Source organism: Micropterus salmoides, unplaced genomic scaffold (genome assembly GCF_014851395.1).
Source record: "Micropterus salmoides isolate LMB-PRFRI ecotype aquatic unplaced genomic scaffold, ASM1485139v1 Ms_hic_scaffold_18, whole genome shotgun sequence".
NCBI classification, from domain to species: domain Eukaryota; kingdom Metazoa; phylum Chordata; class Actinopteri; order Centrarchiformes; family Centrarchidae; genus Micropterus; species Micropterus salmoides.
In genome coordinates this window covers 6,405,112-6,433,019 of record NW_024040928.1, presented here as the reverse complement: position 1 = coordinate 6,433,019, position 27,908 = coordinate 6,405,112, and the positions used below count along the sequence as shown (strand labels likewise).

Sequence of the window (27,908 nt, the reverse complement as noted above, 5' to 3'; positions counted from 1 at the left end):
AAAATATGCCTTTGTTACAGCAGGGGAAGTTGAAATCATTTATTAAACAGGTGGGGGGGAAACAAGTTGACAGGCCAGTTTTTTGTGTTTTTGATAGTCGGAGCTGGGGTGTGTACGTAAGTATGTGCAAAAGCACGTGACCCTTTTAATATCACATCACATCCATGTCTTTGTCAGTATCCTGTTGTTTTCTCTGCTTCCCTTTCTTTTAACAAGTTTTCTTTCTTGTGTTTTTGTCTTTGTTTTTCTGCCCTGCTGCTCAAAGGTCACTCATCCCGGTCAGTTGTCACTTGGTAGAAAGACACAGAACAAAGACAAGTGTTGCAGTCCCAGTGGGGAAGGTACATATCTGTTAGCCTTTCATCATTCTGCTCGCTGTGCATCTTTTGAAAGACATGACAACCCTCTTGAGTTCCTCATCAGACACTCACTCACATGCACAGAAAGGAAGACACTGAAGTGTTGTTGTGATGTGAACTGATTATCCTCATAGCCTACAATACACATGTAGTTATCCTAAAACAAACACAAAGACTCCTCCAAGTGTTGATGGCACTTAAAATAACAGTTCAGTTAGAAAGGTTTAATAGAGGGTGATTCAATTTTAAATATTTTTATTATATTATGGCAATCCTACTCAGGATTCTTATATCAACAATGGATGAAATTGCTATGTATACATGTGAAATGTCACTCACATAGTGACGATACCACAGAGAACTATCAGCCGACTCAACTTTCCTCTCAACTCTATGGAAGGACTTTCAGCTCATTGTTTTGGGGTTAGATCGCCTGGGTAAAGATCGCCGAAATATCTAAACATCTACTCTACTCACCACCTCCAAAAAATGATTTTTGTGGTTATTTATATCCTAACAGCTGATGACGTAAAATTCCGTTGTTTTAAGCCCTTCAACTATCGACCTATGTTGTTGTTTTCTGGGTGAGGATAGGCTGGAATATGCTTTAATTAACTAAACTGTTTTAAATGATCTGAACAATAATAGAGGAAGTATCACTTCAGCTAGTGAAATACAAAGCAAATGCTGCTGATGCCCAGGTAAGTATTGTTTGTAAGCGAGGGAATGAATCCACTTAATATATTTTTTACTTTGCAATCACATGTACAGACATTACGTTCATTTATTGAGGTGCATCAGTTGCAACAGAGGACATGGAAATGGAACTCATAAGTAGGTGAGTTTTATTGCAAAAACTGTGAGACCTACAGTTGATATGGTGTGAGCAGTCCAAAACTATGCACCTGAAGTGCAACCCACAACAGCAAATCGCCGCAACACGACAGCATTGGTGACACAGAAACGGAAAGGGTAGGTACCGATTAGACACTGATACTCGTGCTGATTGGTTGCACGTCTCTGTCTTTTATTTTGGAAGCATCTGCATCTTGTAGCTTACTGCAGTATTGCAGATTAATTTCAAATGAAAATTGACCTTTCGCTAAGCAGTATAGGACTCGCTTTAACTGAGGTCCGACACTTTCATGGCTGCACACAATAGACTTATGTCGTTTTCTAGCTATTTTTGCTGTATTTTTCCAAGATATGGTAAAACGCTGTTCCTGGTGCACTTTTATGAATTGTTCTCTTTCAAAACTGAAAACAAATCCAGAAAAATGTAGGCTGTGGATTGTTCCATATTGTAATGTGAGTTAGCTAACGCTAGCTAACTTACTACTGAATTTAATGTTACATAGCCGTAGTGTTTTTGCTTTTTAATGATTGTAATAGTGAATAGAGAATTACCCAGCTGTACAGGAACAGTGTTAATCCTTAATATTGTTTTCTTCTGTCTCAATCGTCAGGTTATGTGGTTCACCGTTACTCTGATAAGTAGGCTTTAGCTTCTGTCTTTATTTGATTTAAGTCAGTTTGACAGCCTGAATACAACCTTCTAATGAATAATGCAAACCTTTGTGTCTCCCTTCTGAGAGCGCTTTTTTGTTTTTCCAAAAGTTTGACAACATTTCTCCAGAGGGAGCATAATAGACTGTGGCAGCACCATGCTGAGTACGACAGGACCGACAATTTGTTGGACTTAGCAACAGTAACTAAGGGGGACGTGGCTTAGCCAAGGGTCAATTGACCAAAACCTCAATGTGAATGTTAATGAAGGACACACATACAAGGTCAAAGTTGATAGGCTGTCAACTTTGCACAACATTAGGATTAAAGCCCTGCAAGGGCCAAAAACTCCAGCCCCAGCCAAACAAAATTTTTCACCTAAAGTCTGATCCAAGACCAGCATCAATATTGCTATAAGTTCTCTCTGATCCGCGCTCACACACATCTTAATGCTCTGCATGGTCAACTGTCGCGTGTATGGTATTGCATGTTTAGCCTACGATTGCATGCACTAGCCAATGAATAATGTATAATATTTACAATATAATAAATAACAATATTTTATACAGTAGCCTATGTGTGCTCTGCACAAATATGGGTACAATAAAACATCTATAAATAAAAATTGGTTGGGACCCGACAAGCTTGCATACCTCTAATTTCAGTCCCTCCTGGATTCAATTGTTTCAACAACCTCATCACAGGTCTCTGTTTAACACCAACACTAAGTTTATAGTTCTGCTTGAGCACTTGCCACATAGTGCCGTAAATACACAACTGCCCAGGTCCAACAGCTCCATCAAAATAGTTTTCCTTACATCTACTAAAGGAGGGAAGTTCAGGAAGTCACTTCGAAATAACACAGCTTCTTTAAACAGGGTTTTCAGTGTGTGCACACTCATCCTTATTAGAGGTCTGCATGTGTGTCCTTCATTGAAATAATTATAATAATAATAATTATTATTATTATTATTTTCTTTTGAAAGTAAACTGCAATACTGCAGTATGCCACAAAATGACAGATGTGCAACCAATCAGAACAAGGATCAGTGTCCAACAAGTACATACAGTACTCTTTCCGTTTCAGTCTCACCAATTGATGTCATTTTGTGCGATTTGCTGTTGTGGTTTGCACTTCAGGATAGTGATGGCAGTACGACACTGAAGCTTCGATACATGCTTTAAACCCCTGGACTATAATCCTATCGAACCCCTGCTTCAAAGCTCGCTTTGGTGCGAAAAAAATCACGTGACATGTGACGTCCGAAGCAGCTACTGCTTCACTTACTAAATGAATCACCGACTGGTTCACGGTCCCGTCACGTGATTCACTGGTACTGCCTTGATCGTCTCGAAAGCTTTGAGTGTTTGTGCACCCCATCTCACATTCACCCCCTGTCATAATTACACATACACATCCAACCTGTGCCATATTTCCCAGCACTCTCTCCTCAATAATAAATAACACGCATTCATCAATGTTTATTTATAAATAGACCGTGTGTGTGCATCAAAGAATTTTCAAAGTAAATATTCTTTAAATCCAAGGGTGCAAAGATGCTTTATAACTAATGGTCTTTTCTACAAAAGTAAAGTAGTTTCTCCAGCACTGCTCATCGAGGGGCGTGCATGTATATAATTAAAAGCCTCCTGTCCACCAGCTAGCCTGTCTAATTTGCCTTCAGCCTTGAACTTCGCCAAGAGAGGTCACTGTAACTGAAGCTGCGAGTAATGAACCCATTTTCGAAGCGATTGGCTCTGGTGGTTCGGTGCTTCACAAAAGCTTCATTAGCCCATCACTACTTCAGGGCCACTGTACAAAACACAACAGGTGAATAATCCATTGTGAATCCACAAAACACAGGCGGCACAAGACACACTCAACAATGAACTGGCAAAGAGAGAAGGGGCAAACCACTTATATACAACAGGAGGGCGAGAACATAATTACACACAGGTGAACCCACTAGACAATCAGAGAAGCCAACACAGGAAGCAAAGAGAGACAATGACACGTGAGGCAGACAAAACTACAAACTAAAACAGGAAGTAAAGCTCACATAATACAGAAGGCATGAAATCAAAAAATAAAACAAAACACAGATGACTTTAGTGCCTTACTTACAAAACCTACCAAAGCAAAGAACACAGACAGTGAAACAAGACCAGAGCACTAGTAAAACTCAAACGTACAAGGAATCATGATGAACAAAACAAATCACAAAACACAGAGAACAGCAAACACAAGGGCAGGGAATGAACACAGAAAATAAATACAAAACACACCCAACCAACCCAAATCCATGGCAAGTTTGTGTTAAAAATACAGTCGTTTTGTGGCTTTGAATTGTGCATATTGTTTGTTTGTTTCTGTTGTGCCATAATATAGTGCAACAATTTAAAGTGAAAGTGTTTTTCTCATTTAAGAACATATATTCACATGGTGCATTTTAAGACTTCGGCTACATCTGGTAAGGGATATAAATAGATTTAACCTGCTCTGCTCTCTGCTGTATTCGTGAATACATCAGAGAGCCTGAATCCGTATGGCGTCCATATGGATGTGATGGTTAACTGATGGTGCAGTGAGTGGGTCAGCCCTGACATACTCTATGCTGTCCACAACTATTTTAAAGTGAAAACAGCTCTATAAAGCACGACAACTTGTAGGCATGTCCAAGTATTTGATTTGAGTTTTTTTTCCCTTATGATAAATCAAAAGCACCTGGAGAAAGCTGAATATGTCGGATTTTTAACATTGAATAATAACATACAGGGTTAAAAAAAAGACATTTAAACACAATCCATTGTGTTCGTTGGATTTAATTTAATAGTTTTCAGTGAATTCAAAATGCTTCAACACATTTGACATAACATTTAACTTGATAAATGATAACTTGATAACCAAACTGATATTAAAGTATTAGATCATTATAATCAAACGCTCTTGCTCACACAGCAGCTTGTTACTGAATAGGCTACTACTACATTTGAGGCACATTCCTGTTCAATATGTCTGTAATGATGCTGTCTTTGTGGGTTATCACTATTACATCAGGGAATCTTTGGAAACAGTGGATGCTGTAACTGCAGTGGGGAAGTTTAGAACATTGCATCTATAGTGAAGTAAGCGATGGATGGTGGAAAATGGAGTCATCCATTTTACAGGCACCAGAGGGTGACAGAGCACTGCGGCCACAGTGCTTTATGTGTTTAGAAACACAGGTGGATAGAGTACAAACTCGAGTAGCAGCCGTGTTACTCTATACTCAACAGTTAGTAACTTCTGTACAAATGTAGTAAATTTAAAATCTACCCATAGTGATACTAGAGCTCAATAATAAATAAACAAATCATGAAATAAAAAATCATTGGCTATATTTTGTGGTAAATATAAAAATGAATCAATAAATTTTAGCAGCTTGACGCTGCACCGAGCACCTTTTATAGACTTAAAAAGTGAAATGGATCTGTGCACAACAAACTAACAGATCAAAACTGCAACCACACACAAATGTTAACATAGAGACTACATTAATTTCATTACTTTTTTTTATGATTGTATGGCTTTGAAGTCATATCTAGTACAGCATTTACTTCACTCTAATGAGATATCCTGCTTTAACAAACTCTCTGAAGATAATTAATTCAAAAGCATTCCTTCTTTCTTTGAGTCTTTCTGTCCCTCTCTCCCCCACGCAGACACATGCCATGAGAATCAGTTCAGACAGTTACACCTTCATTCTCTGAACACTGTGAAATCTACACTGTCTCTTCTTGCTCGCCACATGATAATCATTTGTAGACACAGCAGCATCATTAGCCAGGCAGGTAGATGTTTATTACGCTCAATGAAAACCACAAAATGAGCAGCACCTTATGTCATTCTTTCTTCATCAGTCACCTGCCGGTGGGCAAGTGTACATCATCGTCACATAGGAGAGTCATAAGTGTCATACCGCCCCATCACAGGAAAGCTCTCGTTTTACACCTCTGACCCCGTCTGCACTGGGACATGTGTCTTTGTGTACCTATACACACACACATACACACATTGCCCCATGTTTAGCATGTGCACTGCATAAAGAGAAAAACAATCCAATAAAACCGTCACAGCACACACACACATATTAGAAAATATGTTAATCTTAATGACCTTAAGACTCCCTGTACCCAGAGGATTTTGTTTGCAAGTGGAGACAAAGTGGAAACAAAAGAAAGAGGCAGACACACAGGAATATTTACTAGTGCAGATATCGGATATATTGGAAGCGTGTGGGAAGAGGAGCCATCACCAAAGGGCAGGTCAGTAGTATCGGACTACTGGGACTGGTTACTGATCTCAGCTAAGAGTGATCTGTGTATCCATTGGTTACAACATACACTGTACCCAGTCTATACCTACCTATGTCTTTCTCCTGTTGGACATTACAGAGTGAAAGATATGGTTTTCCCACTGAGCCAGCAGGGTTTGCCATGATGAATGTTCTTGTTGAATGTTTTTATTTAGAAGCTGTTTCTCACTCAAAGTGTGAGGTAAGGTACTGTGTTTGTACTGTTTTGAGTTCTTCACAGTGTCTTCACATCTTTAATAAATAACTTTAACTGCTTATTAATAATAACTGCTTGGATGTTGTAATCAGATTGAAACTTCAGCAGCTCAAGCTTGACCACAATATGGCTAATAATTTAAGTCACTGCATTAACCTCTTCTTTCATGCCAAGTATAAAGTCTTACTTGAACACTGTTGGAGATTGAAACCTACTATTTTCTGTCCTCTGCAGGTTAATCATCTACAGACCAGTGAGCCAGCAATGTCACCCATAAATAATCACACATGCGAATGTAAAAAATGCTTTCCGACAATCATACTCAAGACTGTGCGCATACACCTAAATGCAGACACACACTTTTCCTGGCATTCAGTGACTTCTTTCTCGCTGTACGTGTCAGTTCCTTGTTCCTATGGCAACAGACTGTTCCAGACAGGCTGTCCTTTGACAAGTGTAACATGCCCAAGCTGAAGTCTGAACAGTTAAGGGAGTCAACTTTAAACTTAGACATTGTGGGACAAGTTATTGTATTTTTAATTTGAAATTTGTCTTAAATTAGGAAAACGTTGTGATCATGCCTTGCATTACCATTGTTTTTCTTTCTTTCTGTTGATGTATCATTAATGCAGACTGGATGTTGCACCTAAACCATTTATTCCAGTTTTTGCTCACCTAAGCACTATCCAAGCCAAACTCTTTTACAGTTCAGAGGGGAAGGGATTACACTTCACTTTCTGTAGAAGTGGGTGTAGCCTACTTGCTTTGTTTCCCCTTGATACCAGACCTTGTCTGTCAAAATCAATGCTAGTGAAAGCCCCTCAACTTCAATTAGATCACTCTGCAGAGTATTTTACCCATAATCTAATTGTCCTACAATGGACACCTGCACAAGCATGCATATACACACTGAGTCCATCCACTCGCACACACTCACTCTACTTTGAGTAGAGTGAGTGAGACCAGTAGTTAGATGAATGATCTCATCCTGATCCTGGGGGATGATGTCAGACTTTAGATCAGGACTGTGGTGCTGCCGCTAAGCTACTGAAGCTGTTTATGTTTTTACAGGACACGAGGGCTTGCAGTGCAGGAGAGTGGGGAGGGTGTGTGCATGTGTGTGTGTGTGTGTGTGTGTGTGTGTGTGTGTGTGTGTGTAGTTTATGTGTGCGTCTGCACTTGAGTGCTTCAAGGATATGACTTTTGGTTGAGCATGCTAAAGAGCTGTATAAGTGTCATCACCATCTGTGATTCTTTTATAAACAGGAATCAAATCAAATCAAATCTGATCATAAGGAAGACAATCTAACCAGGCCATCAGCGAATCTGCATCTGTTTTCCGTACATTTCTTCATAATTCTCTTTCTAAATCCTTTTTCTTTACTCAGCTTTGTGGGCCTGCAGAGATTTTAGCTGTATTCCGTCTAGACAGAGCGACCTGATTTGTCCATTTCTCTTCCTCATCCCACTACTCAGCTACTTTCATGTTCTGTAAAATGTGCAATTCTTCATCCCCAGAGCATTTTTTTACCCACCCTCTCCTCCCAACTTCTCCAATGGGTGTTGCGGTTTCATTTGGTCTTCCCTCCTTATATATCGTCCCTCTTATCTTCGTTCTCCCAGAATCCCTGAAATAATCTGTTTGATCTTATTTCCTCAAGCTTCTTTTCCTCACCCCCCCCTCCTCTCCTCTTCCTCTCTTATTTTCTCTCTCTCTCTCTCTCTCTCTTTCTCTCTGGTGATCTCATTTCCAGGATGTGTGTGATGTCTAATGTCACACATGCGTTTACCGTCAGGGGTGGCTGGAGAGGAGAGGAGAGGAGGAGAGGAGAGGAGAGGAGAGGAGAGGAGACAGTGACAACAGGACACACCCTAATGTGACCTCATGCATATCCCTCTCTCTCCTCCAGTGTTCTTTCATCTCGTGTGCTTGTGGACAGCGTGGTGACATCATGTTAGCTGTGTGAGCTGAATACAAGATCACAGGGCGGCAACAGCAGATATGTCACTTTACCTTACTTCAGTGTTTGTCTTCTACCCACCTTTTTGTGTTATTTTTACCTGTCATTTTGTCATTTTATATTGTTGTTTTAATGGCTTAACAATGTATTCATCACAAGTGGCATACCAATATTAATGGTAGTGTTGCTATCACCAGCAGCAGTTACAGTAATAATAGTATGAGTAACAGCAAGTGTTCATAACAGCAGGGGTGTGCACAGACTCCCCAAGATGGAAACATGAAAAAAGGCCACCTCTACTGCATGTAGGATTAGGAGTGACATTACACTAGGGACAGTTTGACTGCTGCAGTGCCCCTCTGGTTACATCTGGTCAAAAATTAAGTATAGGGGTGGTGATGGTGCAATGGATAAGATGTCTGCCTTTGGTGTGAGAGACCTGGCTTCAATTCCCCACTGTGACCCATCCACCAATGTGTCCCTGAGCAAGACATTTAACCCCTAGTTGCTCCAGAGGCGTGCGACCTCTGACATGTATAGCAATTGTAAGTCTCTTTGGATAAAAGCATCAGCTAAATGAATAAATGTAAGTATGTCCCAGTTATATAAATTGCAATATACCACCTGTGATTCAGTGACGTTCCATTTTTTTCATTGTCAGGTAGTATCCCACTGTTCCTGAATGTGGTTTTAATGGCAACAACATAACTGGCACAAGAAAGTCCCAGTTTTGTGCTTCACCAAACCTGGGGTATGTAATATTCCAGGAATAATGCATCCAACGTTGTCCAGGATATACACAACAAAATGTATAATATGACAATCAAATTTGACCTCAGCCTCATCACCATTGTTATTACTGTTACCATAGCTAAAAACAAATCCCACTGATATCATAAACTGAAACCACCAAATGCAATGTTCAGCAAAAGCTTAAAACACAATAGCAACTATAATATGTTTGTAGTGGTAAATATGAACAGGGTTTTTAATATTGGAAATAATGGTAGTAGTTGTAAAGTGGCTGTCAAAGTACAGTAGTAGTAGAAGCACTAGTATTTGTAGCCCACAGTAGTAACAAATATTCAGTATAATGAACTGCATGTGCTTCACACTGCAAAAGGTTTTCTACTTGTTCTTATATTTACAGTTAGGATGTAAATAATTGAAGCTCCTGCGTGCTTCCTAGCTGGGCCCCCTCCTGAGATGCGGGCGGGTGCGCACACACACACACACACACACAGAGAGCACCAATCTTCACCAGTTTCTCGCATTACTTCTTCAAATCTCCCCCATGCATAACACAAACACACACACAGACACACACACTACTGCACCATATAATAAAACAGTGCTTCTACCACCCACCCTGCAGTACAGCACAAAGAGCTGACTGCCCTCCCCCCATCCTTGCTCTCCCCTCTCATTGGCTGGGAGGTTTGGATGCTGGCAGTGTCTCAGACCAATAAGACGTCTCTAAGGTGATGTCATGGAGGCAGCATTGATGCTGTTGCTGATGCTGTTGCCCGGCGCCTGGATCCGTGCAGCCAGACGGGGGTAACCGTAGTCACCGGTCCACCATCAGCAGCAGAGAAGACAGGGACAGAGGGGGGTGAGTCTGCATCACAAAACACACATCTGCATTTCACTTATTATACACTTTGGGGCCTTGAGGTTAAGTTTTATTGCATAATTGAAGGTTGTGTGTGTTTGCCACTGAGTGCATGGGGTGTGATGGGGCAAGGATAGTGATGATGCGGTGGTTCCTGCTGACAGGAAAAGGAAGGGAAGAGAACTCGGTGTACCCACAAACAGTATGGTGTGTAACCGGTGTCATTTATTATTCATCCTCCATATGCTTTGTGTCTGCTATTGGAAAGGGGGAAAGAAAGAAATAAGAAGAGGAAAATAAGGGGGTCTGTATGTGTTTATGTAGCTAAAAGGTGTGTGTGAGCGTGTATATGTAAGACAGCACAGGAAAGAAAGGTTTGACAGAAAAAAAAAATGTGACAAATACTTTACAAAGGTTCCTATTTGTCTTACATTTTCAGCTGGTTTTGAAGCTTGCAAAGGGTAATTTCACTTAATTTGTCTTAATTTCACCTTTAGCTGTGCCATGTTCCAGGTTTTTTATTGTGTGTGCATTGTCTCTTAGGTGCACATTTTGGGAAAGAAAAAAGGAAAAGCATTTTCTGTGAAAGCTGTAAAACCAACAAAACCTGGTCAAAATGACTCATAAAAATGTCAAGATATAGATGGGTGTCTGAGAAGTTTGGTGTGGAGTCTGTTAAAACTGCTCGCCAAAAAAGAAACAACAATCACATTCAGCATATTACTAGAAACAATCAGAGGTTTGTAAACATCATTAGATGGGGTTCAGTAAATTATGTAAACGAAATCTTAATAATGTTCCGTTTGTTATTCATGTATAATAATATCATAATATGAACATGTGTATATATCAAATACTGTGATCATGGAAACAGAGTCAACAGGGGAAATACTGCTTTTTTTACTTTGAGATCTTGGAAACTCAGGATTCATCTAGAACACTGAAGGTATCAGTGCACAGCTGCTAGATGTAGCTTCATATTTAGCATAAAGACATGAGTAGTATCAATCTTTTCATCTAACTCTCTGTAAGAAAATAAATAAGCGTATTTCCCAAAATGTTGAACTTTCCTTTTAAGGTTCAATATTTAAAGAGTGACAAAGTAGACACAAGCATCATAATAAGATGAACCACTGTCTATGAATTTTTTTATTTTAGTATGCAAACATGTGTAATTATTTGTTCTTCTTAAAACCATTATATATTATTATGTATGAGAAATATTACCATCAGCAGTCTTATAGTGTCTTCATTGATCTTTGAGGACAAAATACCATGAATATCATAAAACACTATAATAAAAAACTTCACTATGATATAACTGTCAGCAAATTTCCCATCAACATGACCCAAATGTTCTCCGTGTGTACAACGACCTTTACAAGTTGCTCTCTCTCTCTCCCACTCTTTCTTTCTCTGTATTGACACATAATAAATGGAGCACTCTTACTCCTGCAGGAAGCAGGGCATTGATCTGAAACCTGGGTGGTTTCAGAAGATGAGAAGCAGCTGTGTGTGTGCATGTGTGCATGCCAACAGTGTAGCAAAGCAGTACATTTGCTGCCTGATTAGTGTGCGTGCACACAACTGTGCATGTTAAGGTATCTGTGCATGCATGTTTCATGTGTCAGTATGTGCGCAATTGTGCCCTTCTGTGTATGTCTCAGTGGGAAAACTGTCAGGTGAGTGTGTGCTCTGCACTGTAATGAGACAGAGACTTCACTGTGTCATGGGTTGTCTCATTAGTACACGTCTCTTTCTCTTTGGAGTAGCACATAGTGATACATTTACCAGTGGCTTTCAGGTAGTGTCGCTGCTTACAAAATCATGTTACGTTTCCAATAGTGATCTGTTGGAGCGCTGTGGAGCTAGAGCCAGGAGGCGATTAGCTTAGCTTAGCATAAAGACAGTAAGCAAGGGGGAAAAGTTAGCCTGATTTTCAAAGTTCAAAAATACACACACCAAACCAATCTGAAGCTCACTAATGAACATGTGTGTCTTGTTTGTTTAAAGGGTCAATAGGTAACTTTCATAAAAAATAACTTTATGACATATTTGCTGAAACTGTCATTATATCCTGACAGTAGCACAAGAGACATATAATCTGTGTGAAAAATCAGCACTCGCATCGAAGAGTGGGAATGAGGCATGATGACATACAGTGGGGAATTACTTTTCTGGGTAACCTGGGCCGCGAAGCATTGGTGGGGCATCTTTGCGAAGACGATGCGAAGCGAGAGGGGCCGGGGTCTTGGCGAGACTCACCGCTAAGATTAAGCCCTATGGGGTGGTGATGGGGCAGTGGATAAGACACATGCCTTTGTTGTGAGAGACCTGGGTTCGAATCCTCTGTGAGACACCAATGCGTCCCTGAGCAAGACACTTAATCCCTAGTTACTCCAGAGGTGTGCGACCTCTAACATATATAGCAATTGTAAGTCGCTTTGGCTAAAAGCGTCAGCTAAATGTAATGGATGAGGTTTCACAGGGCAGCTGGCTCCTTCTTGTGGGTTTGCTGGGCGGGGCTTAGTGAGTGATAGCAGCAGCAGAGAGAGGCATGGAAGGTTTTGCATACTATGATCAATTATTACCAACTGCTGCTTTAATCTGTGCACACACAAAACTGTAAAAATGACAATTCTGTGCATGTGCTGTAACTTTCTCTTGGCAAAGAACAGCCAGGAACAGCTTCTTCCTGGAGTCTTGTTAGTACTGTAAAGTTGCCAAGCAACCAGCAGAGATCCTGTGCAGAAGAGCTTCTTTCTTTGACCAGTTTGTTTTGTTTGTTTGCCAGTCAGATTTATTTAAGATAAAACCCCAGGAAAAAACATAACTACTATCTGTTGGACAACAGTGCAAATAAAGAATACATAAAAAGAGTAGAGCTTGTTTTTTGCACGTAGTGGATTCTGTGTTTGGCTGAAATCTAGGCAGGATGATTAGCCTACAGCATTTACCACTATATAATCCTGTAAGAGTGATGCATGTGCTGTTTTTATGATCACCTACTGTATGTAGATCTTAGAACATGAAGGGAAAGCTACCAGGAAAGGTAGCTGAGAGCAGGTGGTACGTTTGGGGAGTCCCCATCACAGATGTTTCATTAAATTAGGCCGACACCAGGAACCGCTAGCATCTCTCACCCTGTAGTGGAAAAATGTTTTTATGAAGTTCAAGCCTTTTTTTAATCTTCTATATTACCCCTCAGCTTGTTTTCTTTAACACCTGATTCTTGTGTGTGTCCACATCATGAGTGTTTACAATACTAGATCCCAAAATGAAAGACAAACTTAATTAGTGTGTCCACTCAGCTGTGAAAAGGTCAGAAGGAACTGTGCAGGGCACTCCTGGATTCTCACATAATAAAATTCTCCAATTAGTTGACAGCAGGTTTTCAAGTATTCAAGACCTTTGAGTATTTGTTGATTAATTCCAAGCAGCAATGATGCAGAAAGTTCTGTCCATTATTTATTAAATTGACTTATTCATTGAACTAAATAGGAACAGGAGATTGACCATCACTTTCACTAGAGAGTGATTTACAGCATCACTCAGATGTCCATCAAATCAGCGTTGATGAGACCGTCAGACAGACAGGAGACAGACAGAGAGAGAGAGAGTGATGGCAGGTGGGGGAAGGTCTGATGAGACCGTTAGCATTTTTGCTCCCTCTCTCTCTAGTGCACATTTCAGTCACTGTGAATTCATTGTACATTTCATTCCCTCCCCAGTCAAACATTAATGAGTATCATTTGATGGTGATGAACAGGCCACCATCAGTATCACAGAGACATGTGTGCTTTAATCACAACACATATTGCTGCACAGCACTGTGTAATGGTTTGAAGCGGTGGTGAAACAGGCCGGTGTCGTGGTGGATGCCTCGCTTTGTTATTTATACCTTCCGCTTCTTTTCTTGCAACTTCTCAGATTCTCTCAAGATTTAAAGCTGCTTCCCCCACTTGTGCAACAGCTGTGATTCACTGCAACACAGAGGCCAGGGAAGAGAACCCCCTCCACCACCACCACCAAAATGTGTTTTGCTTATTATTATTTCACTTTGATGTTTGAGCTGCACAGTGCAGAATGATGCATGTGTCAGGTTTGACTCTAGGGGGCTGTTTTCACGTTCATCTGTTAAAGGCGGAACGTTTTTCACCCTAAATCTGAGTTTAACGTGTGTCCAGTGTGACAAGTAGTTTGGGAGCCTATCATGGTCCAGTGTGCAACTTGCACAAGTGCAATGTGGAAAGTTGAAACCTCCGGTACAGTGACAAAGAACTTTTCAGTAAGTGCATTTCAATCCCCTGTTTTTATGCACACTTTCAATTTGTGCATTAAAAATCCTGAGTGGAAAAACTTCAAAAAAAACTAAAACATATAAACATGGCCCAGAAAAAAACAAAATGCAACAATGGAAACAGACTTAGCCATCATGATGAACATTAAATCATGACATACATGAAGCCATTTGTCACTCAAGCTTCCACCAAGAGATGACAAATAGTGGCAGACGAAAACATCCAATCTGTGCAGAGCAATGTTTATTGTTAATTGTTTCCTTTAATCCTTTAATTACCTCATCTTGTTGCGCCCTCTTCTTCTGCAGTGTTTTAATGGCCTGACTGAATTGGCACCACCAACTGTTTATCTTGATGAACCAACTACTAATATTCATATTCAGAAAAAGAAGTTGGAAACAGTAAAGTAGGAGACATCTTTAGGGTTGCAGTAGTAACTTTGAAAAAAGAAAAGTCTAGAAATGTTTACAAGGTAATTTAACTTTTTTTGGTGGGGAAAAAAACACACCAGACATAAAGTTTTTGTTTTTATATCTGGAGGGGATCATTGAGCCGGTTCTCTGAATGTTGTCCAGTTGCATTTTGGGAAACACACGAAATCACAGACATAAGAGATGACATAGCATCACAGATCAGTGATTCACAACAGAGTGCACTGAAGGAGCATTAAATCACTTACATGTCAACTTTGTTTGTTGAAAGCAGGGATGGGCTGTTTTTGTTGGCATGTGAACAGGACTATGTTGAGAACCTTGGGTTAAAATCTTACAACATTATTATGATGTCTTTTAATTTATTCTTTCTTGTTTACTTCCCTGGTTTGATTTGCCAGTGGAGGTATACAAACTGGCAAACTACTTGGCAAAAATTACGATCTATTTTGGCCCACTGTTCTCTCATTGGTTGAATAAAACCTTAATGGGAGGCGCTTACACTTGCTCTGCAGCCTCGTTAATTCTCTCAATAGCCACCGCCTCTCACATTCATTGTATGACCTTTGAAGCTGCTTCATTCAATCCTTCCCCTCTGTCTCTCCCTGTGTCTCCGCATGTCTCTCCCTGACAGACTGAAAAGGATCTTCAGCATCCCTGGAGAGTTACATACGCAGTGAGAAAATGACTCTGGCAGGTAAATGCAGCCACAGCAGAAAGTCGTACACCTCACAGCTCCCCTTTCCTTTACTGTACATTATGATTCCGTTATGGGAATAATAACAAGGGTGCATTTTTATTATCTGAACCATGTATCTTGTCATTATTATTATTATTATAACATAATGACAATGACTAGTCACTGCCACTGAAAAGGAGAATCATCAGTCTTTTAATGCTTGTTCATCATTTAGTGAGTCAAGGCAATGTCAAGCCTAATAGAACAAATGTGTGTGTGTGTGTGTGTGTGTGTGTGTGTGTGTGTGTGTGTGTGTGTCCTCAGCCTACAAAGAGAAGGTCAAAGAGCTCCCCCTGGTGTCTCTCTTCTGTGCCTGCCTGAACCCACAGACTCCAGAAAAACCTACATACAAGGCAGAAGGTAAAAAATAAATCCCTTTCACACTAACAATTATACATATTATACATATTATAGGCCCACTGCATTACGTCCAATATACACACAAGTCATTCTGAGATGTTTGGGAATTCGTTCAACCACATGTAGACAGAATGTAGGGAAACCCCAAACCACACAATGCACCAAAAATCAGGTATTGCTGATGTATAACTGTGTGTTTCCCCCCTTTATTAAAATTTCATAGTAAATAAATACTCTAAACATGGCCACAACACCACAGATGCGGTGGACCTTGGCTGGTGCGCCATCAAAGACGTGGAGGTAATTGAGCTGAACAAGCGGGCATCAGGCCAGGCCTTCGAGGTCATCCTCAAGCCCCCATCCTTTGACGGCGTGCCAGAGCTCAACACTTCCATGCCGCAGCGCCGTGACCCGTCCCTGGAGGAGATCCAGAAGAAGCTGGAGGCTGCTGAGGAGAGACGGAAGGTGAGGAGAAGGGGCGGAGGCTCGGTGTTTGTAGCATCACATCCTCAAGAAGCCCAACTGGACAGGCCCTACCCTGACCCGTAACCCTAACCCTGGCTATTTGTAGCTCATTCAGGCATTGCCAAACATCTGACAAAGCTCTTTGTGGTCAGCTTGATTTATCAGCTCAGGAGAAAAAGGGGTGGAAATGGATAAAAGGAGAGGGAGTGTTGGAGTTGATGGAAAGGAAGGGAGGAAACCCGAGCAGAGAGGAAGGCGGGAAGATGAAAAGACATGAAAGTACAAGGGCAATCATGCAAGGCCACACTCACAAAGGCTCATATTCATCAAGCAAAGAGGATGGCAGTGAGAGGGAAGAAAGGATTAGAGAAATTATAGCCGGTGCTGAACCGATGAATGTGTCCTGAAACAGAATGTTCATCTGCAACATCTGATGTTTACTTTAATAATAAGTTGTAAATTAAAATGTTTTGTTAATCAGCTTCTTTACTATGAGTAATGGGGTTCTGCCAAAGTCAAAACAGTTCTGCCTCTTTCACATCAGCGATTTCTGTCTTTTTTCTCTCCGCACCATTTCACTGGGTTGCCTGTGCATCAATCAGAATTTTGTCACATTTGAATCAGATTCTGATAAAAATCACACCATACAGTCCTGATGATGCAGATTGGCTTTCAGTCATGAATATTTATACTTAAGATTTGAACCCATGCTTTCAAGGGCTTTAAAGGGCTATACAGGCATGCCTACTGTGTGCATTTGTGGTGTGGTAATTCAAAAAATGGTTAATTCCTCACCATTTTCTGTTAATATTGCCCTAATGCCTATTCAGCCTCTCCAACATTGAAGCTAAAACCTTCTTTATCATTTGCAGTTTGTGCCTGTCCATTTACCTTCAGTGCTCTCTATCTCCCTGTAGTGCCAGGAGGCTGAGCTGCTGAAGCACCTGGCCGAGAAGAGGGAGCACGAGCGTGAGGTGATCCAGAAGGCCTTCGAGGAGAACAACAACTTCATCAAGAACGCCAAGGAAAAGCTTGAACAGAAGATGGAGGCCAACAAGGAGAACAGGGAGGCCTTGCTGGCCGCCATGCTGGAGAGGCTGCAGGAGAAGGTAGCAGCCTGTTGATATGATTATATCTAACCTCTACAGGGAGCTTGTAATGGTTCTACAGTGTTCTCAAACTTTAAGAAAAACCCTCTACATGCACTAAAAACATTATTGGCCAGCACCTTTCATTTCTGAGGTACTTTTGTTGTTTCACATGTCTTATTTTCATGCAAGACTGGACAAATTATGATGGCTTTTAAAATACAAGAGGTTCATTGTCTAATATGTAACATGACAGTCCCTCAGAAGAGCAAGGGCTTCAGTCTAGACTTACCAGGAGATCTATGGAAGAACAGCTCCAGCTTCATTAGCTCAGAAACTAGATTGTGGTATCAATCTTCTCATCCAACTCTCAGAAAGAAAACAAGTAAAAGAATTTCCCAAAATGTCAAATTCTTCCTTTGCACTATCCTGTGCATTTCTTTTAGTTGTGTGTCATCAATTTAAAGGAATAGTTCAATGTATTTGGGAAATCCACTTACTCGCTTTCATACTAAAAGTTACATGAAAAGATTGGTACCACTGTCATATTTGTATGCCAGCAGCCAGCTAACTTAGTTTGGCATAAATACTGGAACCAGAAGGAAACAACTTGTCCAAAGGTAAGAAATCTGCCTACCAGCACATCTAAAGCTCACCATTTTATTTTTTTCTATAGAAAAAAACATAATTTCTTTGGCACAAGCAGTTGCCATACCACCAGCAGAGACTCCAGGAGATTACGTGTCGCAGCCAAGAAATAGTCCAGCACATAAAACAGTGAATTTTCATTTTTACCTCTTCAGCTACATATTTACCATACAGACATGAGAGAGTTATTAATCTCACCTAACTCCGCAGGAAAGTAAATAAGCGTAATTTCCAAAATGTCTAACGTTTCATGTAATCAGCTTTGTTTTATTAAGACCTAAAATTGAATGTTTCCTTGAGTGCAAATGAGGCGAGCCCTCAGAATCAAGATCTTGGCTTGCATTTCTATTTTAACATTGTTCACAAGCTAGATTAGTAATCATGAATATTATATGAGGTGGAAAAGAGTTTTTGGTACTCCACACTCTGTATCACTCCCCTGTTCAAATCTTTATGAACAGTCGCGGTGCCGATGCCTTGTTCTCCTGGCATCTCCCTCATTAATGCTAATATATTCATGAATGCTAATGACTCTAATGTTGCTATGTCTCTGTGTTTGTCTGGCAGGACAAACACGCGGAAGAAGTGAGGAAGAACAAGGAGATGAAGGAGGAAGCCTGCCGGTAAACGAGTGGAGCCAGGCAAGAAGAAAGAGAACAAGCAGGACTGGGAGTTTTTTGAGGTGGTAAAAAAAAAAAAAAAGGGAAATCAAAACAATGCAGGAAAGAAAAAAAGAACTCAGAAGCAACTTGAACACAGGGAAAAGCTGTGTTTCCATATTTGATGTATGCTGTAATGATTCTGAACAAGCTGTACAAACAGCTCAACAGCTCTTGATGTTGAAATTCAAAAAGAAATCTTTTTCTTTTTTTCTAGAGGAAAGTGGGGAGGGTGGGGGTGTTTGCATCTAAACAATTTTTTTTTAAAAAGAGGAGTGACAACGTTTGGTGAATGCAAGCTGCATCAAGGCTGGAGGGGGTAAACATTTAAATCACAGCTCTCTCTTTTCTGCAGTCTCTTCAGTCAGAAAGCAGGAACCCCTACTTGACTGCCTGGTTTTTAAGCATCGGTAACTGAGCTGTGTTTACTTGGTGTTGGCAATGCTTTGAATCAGAAATTGTCACCAAATGCTACCAATTTGGCGGCAACACAGCCAGTGACTCTGTTTCTTTACAATTAGACTGTGGAGTAGGGAGAGGATCTAAATTGGTACCAAGTAAAACAATATGAAAGGTGTGATGTGCGTGAGAAGAAGTGGACCCAGCAGGTGTAGTTGAGGAGCCCTAGAGCCCACAGCCACTAAAGTCAAAGCTAAAAGGCCCAAGTTTCTTCAGTCTTTGATATACTGTATAGCCTACTTACCAGTCAACAAACATGAACATGACATAACACGCAAGCTTGTGCTGTTTCCGAATCAAAAATAAAACTTGATTTCCCAAGGTCTCCCGCTCTCATGCTAATTCTTCGCTGCACCGTTTTTGGGGTTGTTCGGTCTGTCTGGGGACGCCTGCGTGCGCTAAACTCAGTGAATCTCACAATATGGTTTATGAATATTAAACAAAGCATCAGCCTTTTGTACAGTGCTCTAGGGGAGTCAAAGAAAAAAAAAAAGCTTGAAACAGGAAGACGCTCTACTCTATTCGGCCACTTTCTGGCTCTTGATGTAACTTTAACTGTAGTGTAGTTGTAGATCAGTGACATGCATTTGAGTCTCTTAGATTTAGAGCACTGATTGCACTCTTATTTCATTAAGCACAACTCAAAAGCACATAGGCTTAAATGAAGGACAGTCAATTTATACAGTATAAATAACAATAACATCACAAGAAAGAATAGTAGTTGGTGACAAAAGTTTAGAATTTGGACACATTTGGTTTTGAAAGGATCAGTTTGTGGGGTTTCCTGGCCAACCAGCAGCCTCACTTTGCTTTGGCTTGTGTCACTGTGCTCTGATTGTCCGTTTATTTTCAAAGGAAACAGAAAGATGAACCTTGCTCAAGTTGTTGAGTCATACTGACTTGATTGAAATGTCTAAAATGTTTTCACTGTACCTGGGGAGTCATACCATGGGGTTTGTACTTGCTGTAACTGTGTGTCGCTGTATATCTTCAAGGCTGGATTGATTGTATTTGGCATGGTTAGTAAAAACTGCTTGACTGAACTCACACTTTTGCTCTTGCTCTTGTCCCTTCTCACACACACACACACACACACACACACACACACACACACAAAAGCGTAGTCAGCACAGGGAATAGGGGGTATCTCCCCCTTACTTTTTCAGTTTCACATCCATTTTCTTACTGTTCAGCCACCACTCATCTGAGTCGCCATCAGTGATTATAATTTGTCAAATCAACACATCAAAGTTGGGATAAAAACTTTAATAAACCATGTTGATATTGTTTACAGTAAAATAAGACCAGGGTTATGAAATGTGAGTTAAAACAACCATCAATCAATCAAAATCAAAAGAAATATAAAATAAGACAAAATATAAAAACATACACGCCCAAAAACACAATTGTACCATAGCATATACAAATATATGTTCCCAAAAACATCCATTTTATCGCTCAGTTGTCCTGAGAAACTCATTTATAGTAAATGTGTTGAATTGAATAATTGAACAAAATAAGATAAGAACTATAATTCTAAAAATACAACTGTACGGATGCTGAATGCTTGTTAAAAAAACAACAACACAGGGCTGGTTGATGCGGTAAGCTCACAGGCCTGGAAATGCTAGCACTATTTAGTCACAACAAACAAAAAATGGCCCTTTCACATTAACCAGAGTGATTTGATTCAGTTATAACTTAAAGATATTACTTAATACGGGTTTAAGTTAGAAAGTGATAAAAAAAAATATTTGCAGTGTGCTGAAAGAGCTGCTAACATCCGATCTTCTGTGTGTTATTGCTGTGGTAAGACACTGGGCCTCACACAGGTACAGCCCACTGAGATCATCTTAGTCCCCAGTCTGAAGTCATACGTCTTCCTAGCCTTCCTCCCTCCTTTGGTATTGAGCCTTTGCTTTGGGACTCTGGAGTGGGGTGGGGAAATAAGTGAGGGTTGAATAGACGCAGATGATGTCATTCTGAGATTATAGTAGTAAATTAAAGTAAAATTGGACTGTAGTGGACATGACAGGAGTGGACAGGAAAGAAAAAAGCAAAAGTCAAATTCAATCAGTGTGTTTTCATTAAGTTCAATACAGTGAACCCAACATCTGTTAAAAATGCCAAACCCGTTGTCATTCTGAATTCAGCAATGTCACAAGGTTTTTGTCTCGCAAAGTGTTCCAGAATATTTCAGTTTGAAGTCTTGAGGCTGTGCAGAACCTCAATGACACTGGATAATAAACACAAGAATACTTTTGGTTTTCATATTCCCACTACTTCAAGCCACAATCAAAATGATGTTTTCCAACTGATTTATCAAAAATTCATCTCATAATGTACACTTACTCATTGAATAAATCCCAAAACAAACTTTTTATGTGCCTTTGCCTCCAACATTAAATATAACTGCCTAATTGTTTCCCAACCTGATATGCCATTAGTTTACACTGAATGGCAACCAGTCACTCAGAGAATTGATTTCAAAATCTTGCCGTTTGTCTACAAATCACCCCGTGGCTCTGTGCTACCTCTGACATGCTTTGTGCCGGATGTCATCTGGCACTTGCCTACTGGCTGTCCCAGTAGTTTGAACAAAACATCATGCAACACAGGCCAGGAATAACCTCCCAGATGACATGACAAGCCCTGACTCTGACCACTTCTAAATCAAAGCTAAGCACTTTTCTATTTTGCGCTGCCTGTTCCACCCTATAATGGCTCTAAAAAGCTTAGCCTTCATTTGGATGGCGATGTTTTTTTTATCTTGTTAGCACTTTTGCCCTTTTTTATAGTAAATCTTTTTTCCTTACTATATGTTTATTCCTCTGTAAAGCACTTTGTCCCACCCCTGCACATGAAAGCTGCTGTGACTGATGCCTGCACTGATTCATGTCACACCCTGGCAGTTTTTTTTTTTTTAAAAGGAAAACTATAAGATGAAGAAGGGAAAATGCATCTTAAATTACGTTTTACTTTCAGAGTTAGGTAGACTGGAGACCAATCTCAAAAAACGTTTTAAGCACACACATATGATCGATTGTAACACTGTAACTTGTATTAGAAATAAAAGCAGAAGTAACTGCACAATAAGATGTTTTTAGAAAGACTGCAGTGGCTCACCTGTGGAGGACCAGGACCTGGTAGTAGATAGGTTTGGCCTCCAGGCCTGCATCTTCTCCTCCACCCTGCGGACTCAGACAACCAGAGGTCAGGCAGTGAGCCTCAGAGATCCGCCTAGGCAGCCTATTTGCCTCACAAGTGTCTCTGGAGAAGGACAGTTGGGGGAAAACACATCTATAATTGGCATTCCAAAAGTTCTAAACAGATAACTGAATGACCCAACATGTGTCAAACTGGTGGTTTGTGGCACCAAGTAGATAAAGCAATGAAAGAAAAAGGTCCCCCCCGTGATACCTCACCTGTACGTCCAGGGAGAGATAGACATGTTGGGGATGTTTGACGAAGACATGCTGTTGATCTGAGTTTGCACTGAGGGATCCAGGACCAGTCTCACTGTCTTGCCCTTCAGTCTGGTTCCCTGTTTAAACTTCACCGAGACTGCCTGGTTTTCCCTGGTGGCATCCAACAGCGTGGCCAGGCCCAGCACCAGCAAAAATCTCAGCACCTGAACACAGAGAATTCGGAGGATGGAGAAAAAAACAAACTGCAAAAGAAAATGCTTCATTTACTTTTATCCTTTATCGTCTCTGTAGCCATGTCTTGTTTGGATGGATTTCCAGTTTAATGATTAAGTGGAAAGCAGTCAACCACAAATTCCTGAGATCAGTACATTTCAGACATAATGTGAAATGTACTGATTTACTGATGCACCCTTTAAAAAAGTCATCTCATGATCAATCACAGGAGTTTAAGATGAGCACAGCAGCCCAACTCACCAGCAGCATGACCGTGTCTTCCCACTTGCGGAACCCAACTTAAACTGTGAAAGCTTCTCTGTGGTCTTCTCATGTCTACATTCTTGCTGTGTTTATATGCAGGCAGAAGGTGTTGGTGTGTGCTGGATCTGCAATCCATTTCCGCTATGACTGTCACAGTTTTTAAAGATACACATGCTGCTCTGATTTCTTCGTGGTCATCTATGTCTGCAAATTTGTCATTGTCATTGTCATTCAAATACAAATGGCAGTAACTATATTTAGTGCTTTGTCTTTAATCTGCATGGTAAACAGACTGTTCTTCAAAGTCTCTTTGTAAGTTGAAGGTATGGATTTCAGTCCTGGCTGATTTGGTGACTCTGTTAGTTACTGATGGTAAAAGTAAATAATTCACAGAAATCTGGTGGCTACTGAGCCCCTAAAGTCCCGACAGGTGATTTTTTTTTTTTATCTTAGATAATAACTTATTCCTACAACATGATAACTTGTTCGCAAAGGATAAAAAATATCACCTTAAGGGACCTTAGGGGCTCCACAGGGGGCAGAAAAACAAACTATTGTTCTTTTAATAAAGAGGTCAATTGGCCAAAATCATTCTGTGAGCAAACGTGATCAGATTTCATGCTGCACAAGTCTGTGAACAGCAGGGCACTCTGAAAGTAGTCGCTCAGAAGTTGGAGGAGGCTGGAGGTTCTTCATCTAACAGCTCAGTGTGGCTGCTTCTTCTTGTTCCATCGCTCCCTTAGAGAATTGTACAAGACAACGCAGATTAGCGTTGTCTTGTACTGTAAACACATTTTAGATGAACTATAGTGGTCAGTTCTAAGCTCACTGATGACACTACATTTCCTGTACCTCATAATTAAAATGAATGGTGTTTCACCAGTTAAATGCCTGTAATGTGAAGCTGTAGCAGTAGGAAATGATCAGTTTGCATTAGCAGTAACTTAATACAGCATTTTCACCCCAGACCCCCAGTTTGTAATAGTGCAATTGTATAAATATTGCAATACTTTCATCAGTGGTCTCATGCATTCCAGCATTGTATGACCTCATTTTGCAATGGATAGTAACTTCTCCAACATGTACTTAAATGAAAATCTTTGAGATTACTTTAAAGCGTAGCTCTTTTTACTCACAACACATAAAACAGTAATAATTCCCGTGTGAAATTTCAAAGTGGGATGAGCCATGTGACACCTTCATATGTCTGACACGTTGCATCCTGTCTTAAGGTGTGAACGTGTTTGTTCACCGACAGATCTTTTTGATGTGGCTGTGAAAACAGCAAAACTCAGTCTGGCAAAGAGGCCTTTCTGAGCTAAAAGGGGAAAAAAGCACGGATGTGAAAATCTTTGACTTGAAGATGGATGTGAATGTTCTTTCAGTGTCCAAACCAAACCAGAGGGGATTTTTTCTCTACCCAGCCCAAATGAAACAAAGATTAACATAGAGTATCTATACAGCGCATTCAACCCCATGGGAATCTTCCAACAGTAAAGTATAACAAACTGTTGTCATCATTTTGTTACATTATTCCAACAGAGACTAATCACTCTCTAAATAATTCATACTTTTTTATCCGAGTCATATAAAGCACATTTATATAGTAACTACACCTACACACGCTGCCAACCCACGTTAAACAATGTAGGTCAAGGAAATGCTGATGTGGGTTCTGGTAATAAATCAGCATAACTATTCTTCAAAAACAAACCGTGTGATAGTATCATCTCTCTCCATGCATCATATGAGTAAGAAGCCTTCTAAGTGGAGCACAGCTGTACTAGATGCACAGTGGAGTAAAGAGAAGTGGTTTCAGAATGAGATGCTCAAGCAGTTTGACACCATTAAAATTGTATTTGTAAAATATGCTTCTCACATACAAAATATATAGGCGAATAGATGTGACTGATCAATGATAGATTATATAGCTGATCATAGATTTTGAAATGTCATAACTGGAGTAATAAAGTGGCGCTGCAGTTGTCTGCAAAGAATCCTGTGTGTGTGTGTGTGTGTGTGTGTGTGTGTGTGTGTGTGTGTGTGTGTATACTGCAGTTTATCAACCCTGGCTCTTCAATCTATTCTTTCCTGGATAATTCAGTTTGCCAGTGTGGTACCAACGCTATATGGCCAAAGTTTGTTTCACTTTATTTTTGTTGTGTCTCAGGTTAATTAATTCCTTCCTGAATTCCACTTGCCTGCCTGTCTGTCTGTCTGCCTGCCGCCTGCCCAGTTCAATCTCGTTCTCCCTCGCTCACAATTTCATTCACCACTCCTGAAATAAATGCCTATGCTTTGTTTTCATCAATTGCCTTGAGTTCTGCTTTTGAGTCCAGTAGCTACTGAAATATAATAGTCCTAACAGTCACAAGAGGAATATCTGTCTCTGCTAAATGCTCCACTCTGTTCACATGCCACTTGTGAACAAAGTGCTGTTTGGTGCTGAGCAGGTAACAAACAGTGGGATTTATTGAAACCCAGAAAATAGCTGCCAGCTGCAAGCTACACTTTGACTTGAGACCAGAACAGTAAAACTGCATGGCGTACAACAAAAACAATGAGGTGAAAGACGCTGAAATGCAAAGTCATAATTGTCTGTAGGTTCACCACTTTCTCATTACTCATTTGATCCACGTTTAAATATGATTAAAGAAAAGATGGTGTCTCACATTCTAAGCATGTAAGCAATGTGCCACCTAAAACTTTAAGTAAGTCCAACTTATGAAGACATATTAGTGAAATAATAGTAAAATTTAAAACTTCACTGCACTGTTTCACACACAGTAGGCATTTACTATATCCTTTTAACAAAACGTCTGAGAAGTCACTCTGCCTGTTTTCATGAGTTGAGCTGAGTTGCATTAGTTCTTTCATTCTTTTTATAATCATTCAGCATTCTTTCGCCCAATAGCACTTCCTCTGTTCCCATTTATTTCCAATGAAGCTCTCCAAAACAAAAGCCAGCTTTAGTTCTCAGTCAGCTCTGTTGCATAGCAGTGAGCAGCCTAATTTCCAAAAGGTGAAGTTTGACTCAAAAACAAGTGACACGTTCAAGATCATTTATTTATGTAGCTGCACATCACAAGTATGGCGCAGAAGGCTCAATAATCAATCACAGGTCAAAATAATTATGTTGCATAATGCAACAAATAAATGAGGGGGAAGAAATAATGGGAACCAAGCTGATTTGCCCTAGTGCTGTCGTTATGGCATTTCTTTTAATAAGAAAGTAAAGGAACAAGAAAATTGCAAAGATTTCCAAACCAAACTTACTATAAAATTTCCCTTGTAGGACGTGCATGGGAGGATCAATGTTATTCATGATTTATCAGTACTCTGGTTTATCAGATGAGTTTCTGTTGGCAATGTGACCTGCGTGTGATGGATCTGCAATTCTCTTAACAAATGTACTGGTGTGCTTTTGTAATGTGGGGTCCCAGTATGGACTTGTGGCTGAAAGCATCATGAAATTATGACTACATACTTTGAAAGGCTATTTAGGAGTGAAGTACAGAGAAACAAAAGAAAGCTAAATGTGAGCAGGTGCTTCTAGGAACTGTCCTTCATTTGACTCCACAAAGTCATTTTGAGCAGGGCTTTATTTATTATTATTTAACATTAAATTTGTTGTAAATAAGTAAACTAACACTTACACAGGTACCATTGACACATATAATCTGATAATTTACTCTTTTTTTTTGTTTGATACTCGGAGACTAACCACAAGTCAGATATTATTCTGGGTTAATGAAACAAAAACTAAAATGATAAATGTTGGCCCTGTGATTCCCAACCTGCTGTAGCTACTGTCTAGCTGAAATTATTCTGACTAGTACCACTAGGACTAGTATACCAATAAAGCTATACTGACATACCTACATTATGCACTAATATTAAATACTACCATTTTAATATTTTACTGAAAGTGTTATGTTGGGGTGGTATACTAACATAATATCCTTGTGCTAATACTGATAGCCTCCTCCATTTAACAGCAACACATAGATGTGCATGAGTACTGTTGACATTTTCCATGCATACATTTCCATCTTGTATCAGCAAAGTGAGGTGACGGAGTTTCTGCAGCAACAAACAAACATATGAACAAGTCACAAGCTTGAGAGTTTGTGTATTGTTCATTTTATCTATGTTTTGGTGAAAATAGAAATTGTTCATGTTTTCAAATTCTTAATTATTTTGTTAAAGTTTTTTTTGTTGCCCTCTAGTGGTTTATTTTGGGTATAAGCAGTATTTTATTTCACGTCTAGCCTGGCTCATGCAAATTGGTGGGTCCACATTTTATTGCATCAATGATCTATAAACATTTAAATCACAGACATGTGATCCTGACAGCCACTAGGATTGTATGTACACTATCATTTATTTATTGTACTCAGGGGTCAGCTGGTGTGATTATTTGAGAGCCAGACGAATATTTATTTTAATGGCTCATTTAATGATGTTCTGTACATGCATTCAATTGATGTGAATATGCTGTTTATTCATAATAGTTACTAGGTCCTGAGACCTATCTATAAAAGAAAAACTAAAACTAAACTTGGTCTTGGCTTAAGTGAAAGATGTGAGAGCCTTTGTTGCTGTGATGAGTCAGCCGTGGGCGTTGAGAGCTCACGTCCTGGATGGTGGCGGCAGGGACGGTTTCTGGCGCCTCATCTGGGGTTGGAGCACAACTTGAGTGATTCTTATCTTCAGAATGATCAGAGGCTCAGTTAAATTACATTATAGAGCTGAGATTGAGACACCATGTGTATGTGTGTCTAAGGTGCGGGAGCAATGATGCATATGAAGTAAAAGGTACAAAGTAACATGGTGCTGTCAGTTCATTTAGGAACCAAAGTCA

General features: G+C 40.1%; 2 protein-coding genes across 3 annotated transcripts; one reads left to right on the top strand and one right to left on the bottom strand.

Moving 5' to 3' along the window:
* The first annotated feature begins 9,864 nt into the window (after positions 1–9,864).
* stmn4 (stathmin-like 4) lies at positions 9,865–20,188 on the top strand. 2 transcript variants are annotated; one of them, XM_038727398.1, is made up of 6 exons: positions 9,865–9,989; positions 15,356–15,418; positions 15,725–15,820; positions 16,044–16,285; positions 17,203–17,394; positions 18,589–20,188. In XM_038727398.1, the coding sequence occupies exons 2-6, from the start codon at positions 15,406–15,408 to the stop codon at positions 18,646–18,648; spliced, it is 603 nt and encodes a 200-aa protein (XP_038583326.1). In that variant the 5' UTR covers positions 9,865–9,989; positions 15,356–15,405; the 3' UTR covers positions 18,649–20,188. The 2 variants fall into 2 exon arrangements, with proteins under 2 accessions (XP_038583326.1, XP_038583327.1); XM_038727399.1 differs by having other exon boundaries at positions 9,872–9,989; positions 16,080–16,285.
* A 209-nt stretch (positions 20,189–20,397) lies between these two features.
* Positions 20,398–23,154, bottom strand: il17a/f3 (interleukin 17a/f3). Its single transcript, XM_038727400.1, has 4 exons — positions 23,042–23,154; positions 22,565–22,770; positions 22,266–22,409; positions 20,398–21,067 (listed from the first exon to the last, which is right to left on the bottom strand). The coding sequence occupies exons 1-4, from the start codon at positions 23,048–23,050 to the stop codon at positions 20,938–20,940; spliced, it is 489 nt and encodes a 162-aa protein (XP_038583328.1). The 5' UTR covers positions 23,051–23,154; the 3' UTR covers positions 20,398–20,937.
* Positions 23,155–27,908: the final 4,754 nt, after the last annotated feature.

Coding starts and splice junctions, on each gene's coding strand:
- stmn4 (XM_038727398.1), top strand. Junction 15,821..16,043: donor ACCTACATACAAGGCAGAAG/GTAAAAAATAAA, acceptor AAAATTTCATAG/TAAATAAATACTCTAAACAT. Junction 17,395..18,588: donor TGGAGAGGCTGCAGGAGAAG/GTAGCAGCCTGT, acceptor TTTGTCTGGCAG/GACAAACACGCGGAAGAAGT.
- il17a/f3 (XM_038727400.1), bottom strand. Junction 22,410..22,564: donor ATCTCTCCCTGGACGTACAG/GTGAGGTATCAC, acceptor GTCCTTCTCCAG/AGACACTTGTGAGGCAAATA. Junction 21,068..22,265: donor CAGGTCCTGGTCCTCCACAG/GTGAGCCACTGC, acceptor ACCCCACTCCAG/AGTCCCAAAGCAAAGGCTCA.